Genomic DNA, 19615 nt, shown 5'->3' with positions numbered 1-19615 from the left:
ACGACATTTTCAAGATCGAATTGTCTGAGATTCTGGTCCGAATTTCCGAATTGTTCCTGCACTTAGAGGGAAGATGGATAAATTACTAAATTAGATATTAAAAAAAAAATCAGAATGTCTAAGAATTCTCACAAAGAACATCTGTCGTCATATTTGATGAAACATCGTGTGAAGCCTCGGGAAAATGAGTGAGTAAAATGAATATGAGATATGAACGGCCTTTTTGAGTTTTTCTCATTGTAACCAAGGAAGCTTTCATTTTATTTACCCATGAAAAATTGAGGACATTATTTATTGAACTTATTAAGTTAATTAATGGTGATTGAGCAGATACATATATATGTGACAATGTCTCTGGTTTGAGGAACTCTCATCAGGATAAAATGCTTTTTCAGGGGAGACAAATCTTTCAATAAAATGGCTGTTTCCCCTTTGATTTTTCCATTCCAGTCTTTCTGCGTGCATTTCACTTATTATAAATGTTATAATATTATTTATGTTCAAAGAATGTACTGTTTGGGAAATATTTTTATTAAATAGACCTCTGTTTCAATGCTATGAGGTGCTGAAAAGTTCGTATTTCACCTATTCGATTCATACTATGAGGTGTTTTGATATTTACTATCAAAAAAATGTTATCACTCGATCGAATAGTTGATATCACCTATTTGAGTAAGTGATATCATTCATTCAAATTGAATAATAGGTGAATATTTGAATATTCGAATATTAGTGATATCACTTATTCAAATAACTGATATCACCTATTTGATTTAAATTGGTGATATCACCTATTCAAAAAGGTGATATCACTTATTCGAATAGGTGATATCACCTATTCAAATAAATATAGGTAATATCACTTATGAGGCACCATTTTGGTAATTTACCGGCAAAAATTGATATCACCTTTTCAAGTAGGTGATATCACTTATTCAAATAGGTGAATAATTAGTGTTTTCCCTAAGAACCGACTACCGGCAAAAATGACCGCTTCAACTGACAAAAATGCCGCTTTGAAACAAAAATTTGTTGTGAGGTCCACAGAGATTCTGTTCATAAACCTTTGCCCAAAGCCTGTTATAATTGATCTCTAACATTTTACTTTGAAATAAAGGGAAAACACTGCACTCACTGATATCACCTATTGGAATAAGTGATATCACTCATTCAAATTGAATAGATGATGGCACAGTCAGAACCTTCGATGAATACTACCTCAAATCCAGTGAATGTGTAGTGTTAATGTGAACCATCGGCAGTTTTATAGTTTACAAGGGGACTACATGTATATATATATACCGGTACATGCAGATAAATAATAATAATTATAAGTATTATTATGCCCCCTCTCTGAAGGAGAGCAGGGTAATACTGTTTACCCTTCTTTGTGTGTCTGCCTATCTGTCTGTACAATTTCGTGTCGAGGTTTTCTCAGCAGCTACTAAATACAAATGCTTAGCCTTGAAATTTTAGCACTCTCTTTGTAAAGACATGCCACATTGTGGGATTTTTTTGTACAAATCTGATATCAACTTCTTGTTTATCCATGGGTCTGTCCATACCAAATTTCCATCACAGTTTCCTCAGCAACTATTCATTACAGATGACATTTTGTGCTACTTGATCATATAAGCTCTTTCTCCTTTGAGAGGATATTTTCACATCATAGTGGGGGTATTATTATTGAGCATTGACCAGTTTTACTGGGTCAGAAATCAAATGAAATGAACATCTTTTTTAGAGTACACACAGACATACACATATATTATAACTCTAATCCAATTAATTTTCTTATTAATAGAGCAAGGGGTAAAATGCCTTCCAAAGAGAGCAGGAAGATGTCAGCATCAGGAGAAAAGCTGGCTCAGACTAACAGTAAAATTACTGGACATAAACCAATAAAGAGGGGCAAAATAACAATCCAGGAGTAAGTACTGGATATAAAACAATAAAGAGAGGCAAAATAACAATCTAGGAGTAAGTACTAGATATAAACCCATAAAGAGGGGCAAAATAACAATCCAGGAGTAAGTACTGGATATAAACCAACAAAAAATGTATTACTTTATTACCAGGTACTTGACTGCCTTCAAATTGAAGCAGCTATAGCACCCAGCTGCTAGACTAGATATCTAGGTGTATGAACATAATATGAAGTTACATTTGTTACAGCCATGAAATAGTGGGGTGGGACTACCTGCTTTTCCAAACCTAACATTCATTGAAAGACTGGTTTCCCCCTTCTCCCACTTTATGCATTTTATGAATATTTTTGATGTATGTGTATTAATATAAATATATTCCGTGATACGAGTATTTGAAAAGAAATAAGCATAATGCATGTTAAATTTCATTGGATTTTATTGTCTTACAAAGCTTTGTGTGAGATTATGATAGGTCAAAGGCTATAATTAACATTCAAAAGCTACATGAAATTTTTTTCCATGCAGCATTCCAGGTGAGATCATGATGACCATATTTAGGTACCTGTCACCTCAAGATCTGATGCTGGCATCACAAGTCTGTAAATCATGGCACAGCCTGGCTAATGATAAGTATGATGGACGTCAACACATATTTGACATATATATGACATCATAAACTCTACTTTCATAAGAGTTTTAATTGTTTCAGTACAAAACAATGTTTAACAATAAGTGTCACAGATTGTTGAGGATTATATCAAGATCTTACAATCAACTTTATATTTTACAGTACTCTCTGGAGACCAATACTAAAGAAGTACTCAGGGACTAAATCAGATAGAAGTGACACAGAGGTCAACCCTAAATCCATTGAGAGCTTAAAAAGGGACTGCTTGACAAGGTGTGATTAATCATCTAACTGATTCAGACTTCTTGACAGCAATTTTTGATCCACAACATTTATTTTTTGGTCATTATATTTGAGACATGGATTGTTTCTGAGTAAGGATATATGTCCAGAACTTGACTCAGGGTAATTTAAACAAGGTCAAGGTCACTGATTTTAGAAAATTCTTAATTAGGCCATAACTTGAATTTTAAAAATAGTAGGTTATATGTACTATGACAAAAGTTGCTTGTGACAAGGACAGGAAACCAACCTGCACAATAGTCATTTAGTCAAGGTCATTGAATGAGATGTGTAAAATTCTAATTCATAGCATAATTTTTAAATGAAGTAATTTTAGTTCATACATACCTTCAGGATTGATTATGATCAATGAATATGCCATGACCCCTAAGGTCCTATCCTGCATCTACCAGTAAAGGAAATGCAAGTTATATATATACCAGTATATTTTTAAGAAATCAAATGAATATAGGTGATGGATGACATAAAATTAGACAGCATACTGTGGTACAAAAATCAATTTTTTTCCAAATTTGGAATGAAACATCCTTTAAAGAGAGGTTTGAGGGAATTTGTCTAATTCCAAGGTTCCCAAGAGGTGGAACCAAGGTCTCAACAAGTGCAGGGATAGACATTAACAGTTGCCTGATTGCTAAAGACAAATAAAAAACCAATTTCTGAAAGTCTCAGAATGCAAAAATTCCTTCTCCTCTGTAACATTATACAGAATCTAGGATAGATGCAAGTAAAACCTTTCTTCAGACAAAGTAAAAAGTTTGACATAGGTAATTCTTCTTGGATAATCACATCAAGATGTTTACATGTCAACGTAAATCTCACCAATTTCTTTAGAGTTTGTCATGTTTATACTTTGTTAACTTACAATGTCTGTGTTTCTCTTGTTTTTTTTGTTTGTTTGTTTTTTAAGATGTATTTCTGTTTTGTAAAGATGTGTTCAGCAGAGAAATAAAAGGGTCTTCAGGCTTTTGAGAAAAAGGAAGAGTCCCTACACAGGTCTCCCAGAAAGTAAGGAGGTGGAACAAGCACTCAGGTACGTGGGAGAGGGAGGCTAAAATAGCCCTCCAAATTTTGAACTATAAAAATACATGTATTAAGTATAACCTTGTTATATAGTTAAAAAGAGCAGGTCAACACATGAATGTAAACTGTGCTCCAGTAGTTTTAGTTAGGAGAGGTAGGTAGATATTATGGACTGTAAACGTGAAATAATGAACTTAAACTAATTCCTACCATTCGTGAGGTCCCAAAAATATCATTGTAAAATATTGCCTCCTAAAGATTTATGTGTTAGGGGAAATACAATTTAAAGATGTTATAGCTGAGAAATATTGAACCCCCTTTTAAGTAACACAGGTCAACTCAGTATTATTTTTTTCATTGTCTACATTTATGGTAAACTTTGGCATCTTAAGCTATCATATGTTGAATATAAGGTAAGTGGTACAGAACTGGAAGATTGAGGTTAAAATTTAAGCTACAATTTTAATATAATACAATTTCGTTAACCTTTCAATATTTTATCATTTTTATTGCTCCCTTATGATGTACTAATTCATGTTTTTAAATGAACACATATATTTTCTTTTTTATGTATTCCATCAAGAATTAAAAAAAATTAATGGACTGTGTTCTGACTAGACAGAACTACATCCAATCAAAATTTGTTTTAGGACAGCTGGTGTGATCTTTGAACTGGTAATGATAGATAAAGATGATAGGGAACATACATTAAGCCACCAGGATGTGTTTTTCCACTCCATGTCTGTCAGCATTCGGTGGTTTGCCTTGGAGTTGCCATCTATAAATAGCATCAAGGAGTTTCAACTGTATTCAAGGAATCCTCTCTTTTATAACCAAGACACTGGGAAACCTGTGAAAGAAGGGTACATCAGTACATCTTTTGGTGTTCTTCATAATTCTTCAAAATCTAAAATTTGAATTCAGGTCATGTTTTTAAACTGAAAATAACATATGCATGTCTTCTTGACATAAATTAAAAAGTTTTGTAAATAATTTCAAATTTCCAGACCATATCAGAGGTCCCTGTTACTCACACAGGAGGTAAAGTGGGAAGATTGGAGAGGAAAGGCAATAGGAGGGGATGAGCTTATCAGTCTATACAGCCTACCCCAGGGACTGACTATAGCTATGTATAAGGTATATAGCAGGGGCTGACTATAGCTATGTATAAGGTACAAGTATATAGCAGGGACAGACTATAACTATGCATAATACAGCTTACCCCAGGGACTGACTATAGCTATGTATAAGGTATACAGCAGAGACTGACTATAGCTATGTATAAGGTATGCAGCAGAGACTGACTATAGCTATGTATAAGGTTTACTGCTACAGGTTCTGACTATAGCTTTGTATAAGGTATACAACTTACCCCAGGGACTGACTTTAGCTATGTATAAGGTATACAGCTTACCGTAAAGACTGACTATAGCTATGTATAAGGTATACAGCTACAGGGACTGACTATAGATTTGTATAAGGTATACAGCTTACCGTAAAGACTGACTATAGCTATGTATAAGGTATACAGCAGGGACTGACTATAGCTATGTATAAGGTATACAGCAGGGGCTGACTATAGCTTTATATAAATATACAGCTTACCCCAGGGTCTGACTATAGCTCTGTATAAGGTATAAAGCTTACGCTAGAGACTGACTATAGTTATGTATAAGGTATACAGCTACAGGGACTGACTATAGCTATGTATAAGGTATATAGCAGGGCCTGACTATAGCTTTATATAAATATACAGCTTACCATAGAGACTGACTATAGCTATGTAAAGGTATACACTACATGGACTGACTATAGCTATGTATAAGGTATACAGCAGGGACTGACTATAGCTATGTATAAGGTATACAGCTTACCATAGAGACTGACTTTAGCTATGTATAAGGTATACAGCTACATGGACTGACTATAGCTATGTATAAGGTATATAGCTTACCCCAGGGTCTGACTATAGCTATGTATAAGGTATACAGCAGGGGCAGACTATAGCTCTGTATAAGGTATACAGCTTACCATAGAGACTGACTATAGCTATGTATAAGGTATACAGCAGAGACTGACTATAGCTAGATATAAGGTATACAACTTACCCCAGGGACTGACTATAGCTATGTATAAGGTATATAGCTACAGGGACTGACTATAGCTTTGTATAAGGTATACAGCTACAGGGACTGACTATAGCTTTGTATAAGGTATACAGCTACAGGGACTGACTATAGCTTTGTATAAGGTATACAGCGTACCATAGAGACTGACTATAGCTATGTATAAGGTATACAGCAGGGACTGACTACAGCTATGTATAACGTATACAGCAGGGACTGACTATAGCTATGTATCAGGTATATAGTTACATGGACTGACTATAGCTATGTATAAGGTATACAGCAGGGACTGACTATAGCTATGTATAAGGTATACAGCTTACCATAGAGACTGACTATAGCTATGTATAAGGTATACAGCTACATGGACTAACTATAGCTATGTATAAGGTATATAGCTTACCCCAGGGTCTGACTATAGCTATGTATAAGGTATACAGCTTACCATAGAGACTGACTATAGCTATGTATAAGGTATACAGCAGAGACTAACTATAGCTAGATATAAGGTATACAACTTACCCCAGGGACTGACTATAGCTATGTATAAGGTATACAGCTACAGGGACTGACTATAGCTTTGTATAAGGTATACAGCTACAGGGACTGACTTTAGCTTTGTATAAGGTATACAGCGTACCATAGAGACTGACTATAGCTATGTATAAGGTATACAGCAGGGACTGACTACAGCTATGTATAACGTATACAGCAGGGACTGACTATAGCTATGTATAAGGTATACAACTTACCATAGAGACTGACAATAGCTATGTATCAGGTATAAAGCTTACCCTAGAGAATGACTTTAGCTATGTATAAGGTATACAGCTACAGCGACTGACTAGAGCTATGTATAAGGTATATAGCAGGGACTGACTATAGCTTTATGTAAATATACAGCCTACCATAGAGACTGACTATAGCTATGTATAAGGTATACAGCTACATGGACTGACTATAGCTATGTATAAGGTATACAGCAGGGACTGACTATAGCTTTATATAAATATACAGCTTACCCCAGGGTCTGACTATAGCTCTGTATAAGGTATAAAGCTTACCCTAGAGACTGACTATAGCTATGTATAAGGTATACAGCTACAGGAACTGACTATAACTATGTATAAGGTATATAGCAGGGACTGACTATAGCTTTATATAGATATACAGCTTACCATAGAGACTGACTATAGCTATGTATCAGGTATATAGTTACATGGACTGACTATAGCTATGTATAAGGTATACAGCAGGGACTGACTATAGCTATGTATAAGGTATACAGCTTACCATAGAGACTGACTATAGCTATGTATAAGGTATACAGCTACATGGACTGACTATAGCTATGTATAAGGTATATAGCTTACCCCAGGGTCTGACTATAGCTATGTATAAGGTATACAGCAGGGGCAGACTATAGCTCTGTATAAGGTATACAGCTTACCATAGAGACTGACTATAGCTATGTATAAGGTATACAGCAGAGACTGACTATAGCTAGATATAAGGTATACAACTTACCCCAGGGACTGACTATAGCTATGTATAAGGTATACAGCTACAGGGACTGACTATAGCTTTGTATAAGGTATACAGCTACAGGGACTGACTTTAGCTTTGTATAAGGTATACAGCGTACCATAGAGACTGACTATAGCTATGTATAAGGTATACAGCAGGGACTGACTACAGCTATGTATAAGGTATACAGCAGGGACTGACTATAGCTATGTATAAGGTATACAACTTACCATAGAGACTGACAATAGCTATGTATCAGGTATAAAGCTTACCCTAGAGACTGACTTTAGCTATGTATAAGGTATACAGCTACAGCGACTGACTAGAGCTATGTATATAGCAGGGACTGACTATAGCTTTATATAAATATACAGCCTACCATAGAGACTGACTATAGCTATGTATAAGGTATACAGCTACATGGACTGACTATAGCTATGTATAAGGTATACAGCAGGGACTGACTATAGCTTTATATAAATATACAGCTTACCCCAGGGTCTGACTATAGCTCTGTATAAGGTATAAAGCTTACCCTAGAGACTGACTATAGCTATGTATAAGGTATACAGCTTACCACAGAGACTGACTATAGCTATGTATAAGGTATAAAGCAGGGACTGACTATAGCTATGTATAAGGTATACAGCTACAGGAACTGACTATAGCTATGTATAAGGTATATAGCAGGGACTGACTATAGCTATGTATAGGGTATACAGCTTACCACAGAGACTGACTATAGCTATGTATAAGGTATAAAGCAGGGACTGACTATAGCTATGTATAAGGTATACAGCTACAGGAACTGACTATAGCTATGTATAAGGTATATAGCAGGGACTGACTATAGCTTTATATAGATATACAGCTTACCATAGAGACTGACTATAGCTATGTATCAGGTATATAGTTACATGGACTGACTATAGCTATGTATAAGGTATACAGCAGGGACTGACTATAGCTATGTATAGGGTATACAGCTTACCACAGAGACTGACTATAGCTATGTATAAGGTATAAAGCAGGGACTGACTATAGCTATGTATAAGGTATACAGCTTACCATAGAGACTGACTATAGCTATGTATAAGGTATACAGCAGGGACTGACTATAGATATGTATAAGGTATACAGCTTACCATAGAGACTGACTATAGCTATGTATAAGGTAATCAGCTACAGGGACTGACTATAGCTATGTACGAGGGCCGTTCAAAAATTACGCGGACTTGTTGCACAGAAAAAAATAGTTGACAACATAATCGGGCAAAACGTCACACATAATATAAGAATCTTTACCAATATAGTCTTCAAAATTTCATATCAAAATGTTGTAAATTGGTATCAATTTAGAGTGATTTATCAGGATATATCATTAAGTCACGGAGCAGCAAAATCTTCGACGTCACAGGAATTATAAAAAAAATATGTAATTGGTCTTTCATTTTCTCAACCTTTTCCCAAGAGTTCATGTACAGTTTGAGTTACCTTATCCACTCAACATCTAATCACCATTTCTTGTCAAGCTTAAAATCTATTAAGCATGTAAAGAATATTCTTTTTTTGTTTTAAAACCAAAAACTGCAGGTATTTATGAGATATAGTGTGATATTGGTGACTCACAAACACGTTCTTTACAGTCCGACAAAGTTTTCGTCGATAATCTTCTTCCCGTCCTCTCGTATAGCCTTTAAACAGAGGTCTTACGGTCTAAAATTTCAATTTGCTTTTTTGTGGACTAATGTCACGAATACCCTGGTTTATTAAATGTTTTAATATGCATATTTTGGATCTATGTTGGCGATATCTCGAGCATAATACATAATTTAACAAAAGTTTGGTGCGCCGTTAATTCAGGAGACGTCATTTTCACAGTCGTTTTCACGGGAATCGCATCAGAGAAAAACCTCTATATTTCTGTTAGTACTTGAAATATCACGTCAGAAATCTAAATACATAATAATAGAACAATTCAAAGATATATTTGAGAAAATTGTCGAAAAATATCACGATTTAGAGAAAATGAATGAGTTAACTTATGGATTCCGCATGCTTTTGCCTCAGATTTTTTTGTCGTGCGCCGTACCTCTCCATCAGCGATATCAACATACCGATAATTTTAGTAGAATTTTTTTGAAATACAGAAATTTTGCCCAAAATTTATTGGAATCGATAAGATACATATTTCTGTGAAATTTCATAACAATATGACGTCTGTAAGAGTAAATAATAGCCGAGTCCGCGTAATTTTTGAACGGCCCTCGTATAATGTATACAGCTTACCATAGAGACTGACTATAGCTATGTATAAGGTATACAGCTACAGGGACTGCCTATAGCTATGTATAAGGTATACAGCAGGGACTGACTATAGCTTTATATAAATATACAGCTTACCCCAGGGTCTGACTATAGCTATGTATAAGGTATACAGCTACAGGGACTGACTATAGCTCTGTATAAGGTATACAGCTTACCCTAGAGACTGACTATAGCTGTGTGTATAAGGTATAAAGCAGGGACTGACTATAGCTATGTATAAGGTATACAACTTACCATAGAGACTGACTATAGCTATTTATAAGGTATACAGCTTACCATAGAGACTGACTATAGCTATGTATAAGGTATACAGCTACAGGGACTGACTATAGCTATGTATAAGGTATACAGCAGGGACTGACTATAGCTTTATATAAATATACAGCTTACCCCAGGGTCTGACTATAGCTATGTATAAGGTTTACAGCAGGGGCAGACTATAGCTCTGTATAAGGTATACAGCTTACCATAGAGACTGACTATAGCTATGTATAAGGTATACAGCAGGGACTGACTTTAGCTCTGTATAAGGTATACAGCTTACCATAGAGACTGACTATAGCTATGTATAAGGTATACAGCTACAGGGACTGACTATAGCTCTGTATAAGGTATACAGCTTACCCTAGAGACTGACTTTAGCTGTATGTATAAGGTATACAGCAGGGATTGACTATAGCTATGTTTAAGGTATACAGCAGAGGCAGACTATAGCTATGTATAAGGTATACAGCAGGGACTGACTATAGCTATGTATAAGGTATACAACTTACCATAGAGACTGACTATAGCTATGTATAAGGTATATAGCTACAGGGACTGACTATAGCTATGTATAAGGTATACTGCTAAAGGGACTGACTATAGCTATGTATAAGGTATACAGCTTAACATAGAGACTGATTATAGCAATGTATAAGGTATTAAGCAGGGATTGACTTTAGCTATGTACAGTGGAGCCTCATTTATCCGGACACTTTGGTCCCCTGTCAATTTGTCCAGATATGTGAAGCATCTGAATACCTGAATCACCAGTTAAACAAGACATAATAACATTTTAAAATTCTGTTCTGATGAAAAAGCGTCCAGATACTGAAGCATCCGGATATCTGGCGTCCAGATATCTGAAGGTCCACTGTATAAGGTTTTACTGCTACAGGGCTGACTATAGCTATGTACATGTATAAGGTATACTGCTACAGGGACTGACTTTAGCTATGTATAAGGTATACAACTATAGGGGCTGATTATAGTTTTGTATAAGGTATACAGCTTTAAGCAGGGGCTGACATAAGCTATATATAAGGTTTATAGCAGTGGCAGTGGCTGACTATAGCTTTGTTTAAGGTATATAGCAGGGACTGACTGTAGCTTTATATATATATACAGCTTACCCCAGGGACTGACTATAGCTTTGCATAAGGTATACAGCTACTGGGACTGACTATAACTATGTATAAGATATACAGCTTATCCCTGGAGATGACTGTAGCTATATGCAAGGTATATAGATACAGGGACTGACAATAGTTATGTATAAGGTATATAGCAGGACTGACTATAGCTATGTATAAGGTATATAGCAGGGACTGACTATAGCTGCGTATAAGGTATACCTTTAGCACATGAACTGACTATAGCTATGTATCAGGTATACTGTTTAGCACACGGACTGACTATAGCTATGTATAAGGTATACAGCTACAGGAACTGACTATAGCTATGTATAAGGTATACAGCTTACCATAGAGACTGACTATAGCTATGTATAAGGTATACAGCTTACCATAGAGACTGACTATAGCTATGTATAAGGTATACAGCTTACCAAAGAGACTGACTATAGCTGTGTATAAGGTATACAGTTTAGCACACGGACTGACTATAGCTATGTATAAGGTATAAAGCAGGACTTACTATAGCTATGTATAAGGTATACATCTTACCATAGAGACTGACTATAGCTATGTATAAGGTATACAGCTACAGGAACTGACTATAGCTATGTATAAGGTATACAGCTTACCATAGAGACTGACTATAGCTATGTATAAGGTATATAGCTATAGGGACTGACTATAGCTATGTATAAGGTAAACAGTTTAGCACACGGACTGGCTATAGCTATGAATAAGGTATACAGCCTACCATAGAGACTGACTATAGCTATGTATAAGGTATACAGCTTACCATAGAGACTGACTATAGCTATGTATAAGGTATATAGCTACAGGGACTGACTATAGCTATGTATAAGGTATACAGTTTAGCACACGGACTGACTATAGCTATGAATAAGGTATACAGCTTACCATAGAGACTGACTATAGCTATGTATAAGGTATATAGCTATAGGGACTGACTATAGCTATGTATAAGGTAAACAGTTAAGCACACGGACTGGCTATAGCTATGAATAAGGTATACAGCCTACCATAGAGACTGACTATAGCTATGTATAAGGTATACAGCTTACCATAGAGACTGACTATAGCTATGTATAAGGTATACAGCAGGGACTGACTATAGCTATGTATAAGGTATACAGTAGGGACTGACTATAGCTTTATATAAATAAACAGCTTACCCCAGGGTCTGACTATAGCTCTGTATAAGGTATAAAGCTTACGCTAGAGACTGACTATAGTTATGTATAAGGTATACAGCTACAGGGACTGACTATAGCTATGTATAAGGTATATAGCAGGGACTGACTATAGCTTTATATAAATATACAGCTTACCATAGAGACTGACTATAGCTATGTAAAGGTATACACTACATGGACTGACTATAGCTATGTATAAGGTATACAGCAGGGACTGACTATAGCTATGTATAAGGTATACAGCTTACCATAGAGACTGACTATAGCTATGTATAAGGTATACAGCTACATGGACTGACTATAGCTATGTATAAGGTAAATAGCTTACCCCAGGGTCTGACTATAGCTATGTATAAGGTATACAGCAGGGGCAGACTATAGCTCTGTATAAGATATACAGCTTACCATAGAGACTGACTATAGCTATGTATAAGGTATACAGCAGAGACTGACTATAGCTAGATATAAGGTATACAACTTACCCCAGGGACTGACTATAGCTATCTATAAGGTATACAGCTACAGGGACTGACTATAGCTTTGTATAAGGTATACAGCTACAGGGACTGACTATAGCTTTGTATAAGGTATACAGCTACAGAGACTGACTATAGCTTTGTATAAGGTATACAGCGTACCATAGAGACTGACTATAGCTATGTATAAGGTATACAGCAGGGACTGACTACAGCTATGTATAACGTATACAGCAGGGACTGACTATAGCTATGTATAAGGTATACAACTTACCATAGAGACTGACAATAGCTATGTATCAGGTATAAAGCTTACCCTAGAGACTGACTATAGCTATGTATAAGGTATACAGCTACAGCGACTGACTAGAGCTATGTATAAGGTATATAGCAGGGACTGACTATAGCTTTATATAAATATACAGCCTACCATAGAGACTGACTATAGCTATGTATAAGGTATACAGCTACGTGGACTGACTATAGCTATGTATAAGGTATACAGCAGGGACTGACTATAGCTTTATATAAATATACAGCTTACCCCAGGGTCTGACTATAGCTCTGTATAAGGTATAAAGCTTACCCTAGAGACTGACTATAGCTATGTATAAGGTATACAGCTACAGGAACTGACTATAGCTATGTATAAGGTATATAGCAGGGACTGACTATAGCTTTATATCGATATACAGCTTACCATAGAGACTGACTATAGCTATGTATCAGGTATATAGTTACATGGACTGACTATAGCTATGTATAAGGTATACAGCAGGGACTGACTATAGCTATGTATAAGGTATACAGCTTACCATAGAGACTGACTATAGCTATGTATAAGGTATACAGCTACATGGACTGACTATAGCTATGTATAAGGTATATAGCTTACCCCAGGGTCTGACTATAGCTATGTATAAGGTATACAGCAGGGGCAGACTATAGCTCTGTATAAGGTATACAGCTTACCATAGAGACTGACTATAGCTATGTATAAGGTATACAGCAGAGACTGACTATAGCTAGATATAAGGTATACAACTTACCCCAGGGACTGACTATAGCTATGTATAAGGTATACAGCTACAGGGACTGACTATAGCTTTGTATAAGGTATACAGCTACAGGGACTGACTTTAGCTTTGTATAAGGTATACAGCGTACCATAGAGACTGACTATAGCTACAGCAGGGACTGACTACAGCTATGTATAAGGTATACAGCAGGGACTGACTATAGCTATGTATAAGGTATACAACTTACCATAGAGACTGACAATAGCTATGTATCAGGTATAAAGCTTACCCTAGAGACTGACTTTAGCTATGTATAAGGTATACAGCTACAGCGACTGACTAGAGCTATGTATAAGGTATATAGCAGGGACTGACTATAGCTTTATATAAATATACAGCCTACCATAGAGACTGACTATAGCTATGTATAAGGTATACAGCTACATGGACTGACTATAGCTATGTATGAGGTATACAGCAGGGACTGACTATAGCTTTATATAAATATACAGCTTACCCCAGGGTCTGACTATAGCTCTGTATAAGGTATAAAGCTTACCCTAGAGACTGACTATAGCTATGTATAAGGTATACAGCTACAGGAACTGACTATAGCTATGTATAAGGTATATAGCAGGGACTGACTATAGCTATGTATAGGGTATACAGCTTACCACAGAGACTGACTATAGCTGTGTATAAGGTATAAAGCAGGGACTGACTATAGCTATGTATAAGGTATACAGTTTAGCACACGGTCTGACTATAGCTATGTATAAGGTATACAGTTTAGCACATGGACTGACTATAGCTATGTATAAGGTATACAGTTTAGCACACATTCTGACTGTAACTATGTATAAGGTATTTAGTCACTTTATACCATACCGCCAGTGTATTTGAGTTCCTGCAAAGTAGAGCAACACTAAGGGATTAATTTGCCGGGCATCTGTATTTAGTCTGCCCTTCTGTCACACCTTATATCTTGAAAAGTATTAGATGGAGGGGTTACATGTTTTACCCTTTTACTCCTTGCCCTTGATGGATAACATGCCCTCAACATCAGTCAATATTTGTTTAGTATCCCATGGGTGGATGTCATATTGGGAAGAGAATGCATTAACCCATCAGCAAAGTCTCTTGTTCATTGTATAGATTTAACCCTGAGCAATGCATTAAGGCATTTTTTGTAATATTTCTTAAAATGAGAACAGAAACCTATACTAAGACCTTAATTACTTTGTTTTTATCAGGGAGAGGAGGAGTTGGCCTTTGTTTCGTTTGCCCTGTCTTTGGATAATTTGGTTCAGAAGTGTATTTATGGAACACCAGAGGAGTATGTTTTTTTCGTTTATATATATACAAAATCATACTGCAGAAAATAAAATTTTCATAACACCTAATTTTCATAAGATAATTCTTTGGTTTTTAAATTTTAAATAATATTTAAGAATACAAACACGTGTTGTATGCAAGAATGAATTTTTGCAGGTCAGGTGTCACAGAATAATGTGAAATAAAATTCTTGCAAATAAAAAGTGAATTACAGTACCTTTTAAAGTTAAAGAGTAAATTTTGTATATATTTATTTTTGTTAATTTTCTAACAAACACTTACAGATGTATATACAAATCAATTTATGAGCTAACTTTTCTTTGCAGACCATTTTCAACACCTGATGATAAATGTGTAGATCCTGGAATGAGCACAAGGCATGGTAATTGATGTTCAGTATATGAGAAAAAGTTTAAACATTTGAAAAATTTTACAGAACTCTACTGTATACACATGTACTTGCCTGCTCCACAGTCTGTATGGGTACTCCTAAGGAATAGATGACCCCTATTGATCTTGAGGTCACAAGGTCAAGGATAAAACTTTTAATGAAATAGGAAGATACAGTAAAATCACAAATTTTCACTGGGGTGTAATTTTCGTTATTTTCAAGGCATGAAGAGACCCATATATTCATGTTAAACACGAAATGAAAGATATTACATGCATAACTACTCAACAATTCATCCATGAAATCAAATTCCCACAAACCAAGAGTTTTTCCTCAATCTACGAAAATTTGACCTCACGAAAATATATGATTTTACAGTATTTTAAGAAACCGGACAAACTTTGTAGACTGGCACCCTTAGAAGTATATTCCCATTGATTTTGTGGTTCCAAGTCAAGGATGAACTTCTCTAAATATATGAATATGATTTATTATTCCTTTGCTTGAAAAAAATCAGACTTGGTAATTTAGTACCTGCTATGAAGTAGATAACCAAGCCTATTGATTTTAATGTCACAGTACCAAAGGTAACTTCTTTGGAAATTTAAAGATATTGTTCATTCAGTATCTGGAGAAACTCTTGATAGTAATCAAACTTGGTACAAATGTATCCATAAAGAAGTAGATGACCTTACTGATATTGAAGGCAAACAGTCAAAGGTCAATGTCAAACTTGGATATAAAAATTTTGGTTCAGTATCTTAGTATTCAGGATCTTATAAAAGAACACTTTGCTTGACAGGAATTAAACTTGGTACACTGATATCACTAAGAATAGATTCTTTATTGATTTTGAGATCTCAAGGTCTGAAGTCAAGGTTAAACTAAAACTCTGGATGCATGAATACATTTTCTGCACAGTAATTTTTTATTCCTTTGCTATGAAAAAATCAGACTTTGTATATACTTGGACCTTTAATAAAAAGAAAATCATCCCTATTGATTTTGGGGTCATAAGGTCAAGGGTCGTCCTTCTTTAAACATAAGAGGATTTTGTCTGCCTGTGAACACAGCCTGTGACAGACAAACCTGGTACTCTTAAAGGGTAGATAACCACTACTGATCTTTTACCAGAAGGCATATAATGCCACAGTATAAGGTAAACATGTTTATACGTGTATATGGAATCTTGTTAATTGAATACAAAGTAAATTTGGAGCCAGCAAGAAGGGTGACTGTTGCATGCGTAAAGACTAATAATAAAATTTTTTGATATATATATTGAAGACACAAGTGGCATTCTTATTTAAATGAAGTGCCTACTGATCGATTTTCATGCAATAACATTATACAGACATTGAAATTTAAAGTTGATCCTTTTCAATACTGCCACATTACTTGTCAGTCACTTTATTATACCATTGTTAAAACTGCTTTTTTGTAGGTTTATTGGGGTACCAGTTAACTGTACAGCTTAGATCCCTGAGGAAGGCACATTGGGATGACCAGTTTAGGAATATTGACTGTAAAGATGGAAGCATAGATGGAGGATTTGCCATCTTTTCAGTTGTACGTCCTGACCAACGAATAAAAATAAATGTAGAGGATTCCTTGTACCCTTGGAAAACAGATGCTTTTAAAGGGAAAGTGAAAGTAAAGAAATTTACATTTTTTAAAAACTTCTACTACATAAATATGCATTCATGTGAGAATTAAGACTCTGAACTAATTTAATTTACATGAACATTGCACAGTTAATGTTGGGTTATAGATGGTAGACTGGGCTATGTGTGATAACATTGAATCAAGATCAATTTAGCAAAGTCAAGGTCCCAGAAATTTCATTGGAAATTGGAATCATAAAATTAATGTATACAGACCATATCATTGCAATGAAGAATTATGAGAAGAACCAGGGAAAATGGTTGCTTATGGCAAAGAATGGTCTTAACCTTGAAAACAGGGTCATCATAATTTGAGGCATAAAATGCATTTCTTGAACATTAGTTTTTAATGGAGAAATATCATAAGTTCATAATTAATAAAAAAAAAAAAAAACTGACACATGAAAGTTTGTTTTAAAAATAAATTTTAACACTTTAAACCAAGGTAATTTGCAAAAAGTCAAAGTTCAAATACAAGATTATTTTTGCCCTGTTTTATTTTCACCCTTTCCCATTATCAAACAATTTTACCTTGTTAAATTCACCCAGGTGTAGATGTATTAAAAAGGAGAATAGTGTAGTCTTTGAATTCACCCCAATTTAAATTCGCCTACTGTACATCCGATAAGGGCACACAAGCTTAAATTGAAAAAGTCATGGTCAAAGGAACTGCACATCTTAGACTATAAAAAGTAAATAAAACCAATAGAAGCTTAATTTTGATACAATATAGTACATGTAGTTAGTTTTGAGTGGGGAGTGCATTTTGGCCTTGACTTGATTCTGGCCTACTACTGTAAGTCTACTGTCAGGTTGAATATGTCCAGATAGCCAGCTTCACAAAAAACAGAAATGACCTGGAGTAAACAATTGTGATTTCAACTTATTAATTTTTCTCTTCACAGGATGTAATGGTGTTGGATCTAACCATGTTGGATGAAGGAAGCAGTGTTTTTTGGACAGCAAGGTACATGTTCATGTCTATCATATCTCACCAGCAGAATTAAGAATAGAATAAACATTGCCATGTACAATACTTAGAACAGTAGACCTTGGATTTTTTGGTATTTTAAAAGATGTATATTTTTTTCAGTTCTTTGGTGAAAATTGAAAGGAATAAAGACATTTCAAAAAGTATGTGATCTATTTACATTTGGATTTCTTTAGAAACAATTCTTACCATTATTTAAAACAAAAGTTTATTAAATTGTTGTATGTAACATGTTCTTAAAATATTTAGCACTCATTTGGCATAAGTATACAATAACTCTCAGTTTTACATATTTCTTCAATGTTTTTTTTTTTTTTTTGTATAACAAACAACGTACTTTCATCTTTAAAAACATGCCCTTCAATCCTCTAGCTTTGCAATACTTTTTTATAAACAGAATGTATCATTATCTATTTGATGTTTTCATTATGCTGAATAATTTTATTACAGTGTTTGATTTTGACTACCGATACGATGGAATCATGTCAATAGAATATGCAGATCAGAAAGGGAAAATATATCTTCAAATTTGTAAAGTAAGGGATTTTCAAAATGCATAAAATTTCATTCATTTTGTAAACTGTGTTAAGTGCCATAATGATTTTAACTTATCGGTTCTTTTTGTCAGATAAATATTTTAATAGAATGCCTTAAAAGTACAGGAAAATATCCATATCACTGATAAATTATAATACCATGTTAATCATGATATTGCCATTATGATACTATACCTATGTTTTGATGTTTTAAATTACCTGTTTGTTTAGATGGACACAGGAGAAATGTTTCTGACCAATCTGACTGTAAGAATTGCCTTAGAGATAATTAATGAAAGATTTGGAACAAACTATAAATCAACTGACAAGTGATCTGTGATAGATTCGGAACAAACTGTAAATCAACTGACAAATGATCCATGATAGATTGGAACAAACTATAAATTGTCTGACAAATGATCTGTGATAGATTTAATCAAATCATAATTCATCTCACAAATGATCAGTGATAGATGATTCGGAACAAAGTGTAAATCAACTGACAAATGAGCTGTGATAGATTGGAACAAATATAAGTCCACTGATATTTGTACTTATTTATTCTGTTATTTTTTTTTTATTTTACCATTAAATCTGTTTTTAAAATTGTTGTTTTGTGGTTTGCTCAACTTTAGAAATAATATATATAGCAAATTGTATTCTGGATATAAGTGCAAACCATGCAGTTCTAATTTTTATCAAGTCTTTGATCTCACTCGAGATGTCAGTTTCTGA

The 19615-nt window shown here is 34.8% G+C and overlaps 1 protein-coding gene across 1 annotated transcript; it reads left to right on the top strand.

The window, feature by feature from the left end:
- The first annotated feature begins 43 nt into the window (after positions 1-43).
- On the top strand, positions 44-19560 carry LOC134255733 (F-box only protein 15-like). The gene is made up of 14 exons (XM_062738245.1): positions 44-188; positions 1805-1930; positions 2454-2558; positions 2719-2829; positions 3788-3889; positions 4530-4742; positions 4887-5016; positions 15217-15299; positions 15625-15680; positions 17134-17342; positions 18259-18320; positions 18447-18487; positions 18795-18880; positions 19112-19560. The coding sequence occupies exons 1-14, from the start codon at positions 115-117 to the stop codon at positions 19211-19213; spliced, it is 1500 nt and encodes a 499-aa protein (XP_062594229.1). The 5' UTR covers positions 44-114; the 3' UTR covers positions 19214-19560.
- The last annotated feature ends 55 nt before the right edge of the window (positions 19561-19615 follow it).

The sequence above is a fragment of the Saccostrea cucullata genome, unplaced genomic scaffold (assembly GCF_032062105.1).
Source record: "Saccostrea cucullata isolate Sc308-1 unplaced genomic scaffold, CSIRO_AGI_Scuc_v1 ctg5, whole genome shotgun sequence".
Classification (NCBI taxonomy): Eukaryota; Metazoa; Mollusca; class Bivalvia; order Ostreida; family Ostreidae; genus Saccostrea; species Saccostrea cuccullata.
The sequence above is the reverse complement of the archived record's forward strand: the minus strand, read 5'-3'. Positions and strand labels throughout refer to the sequence as shown.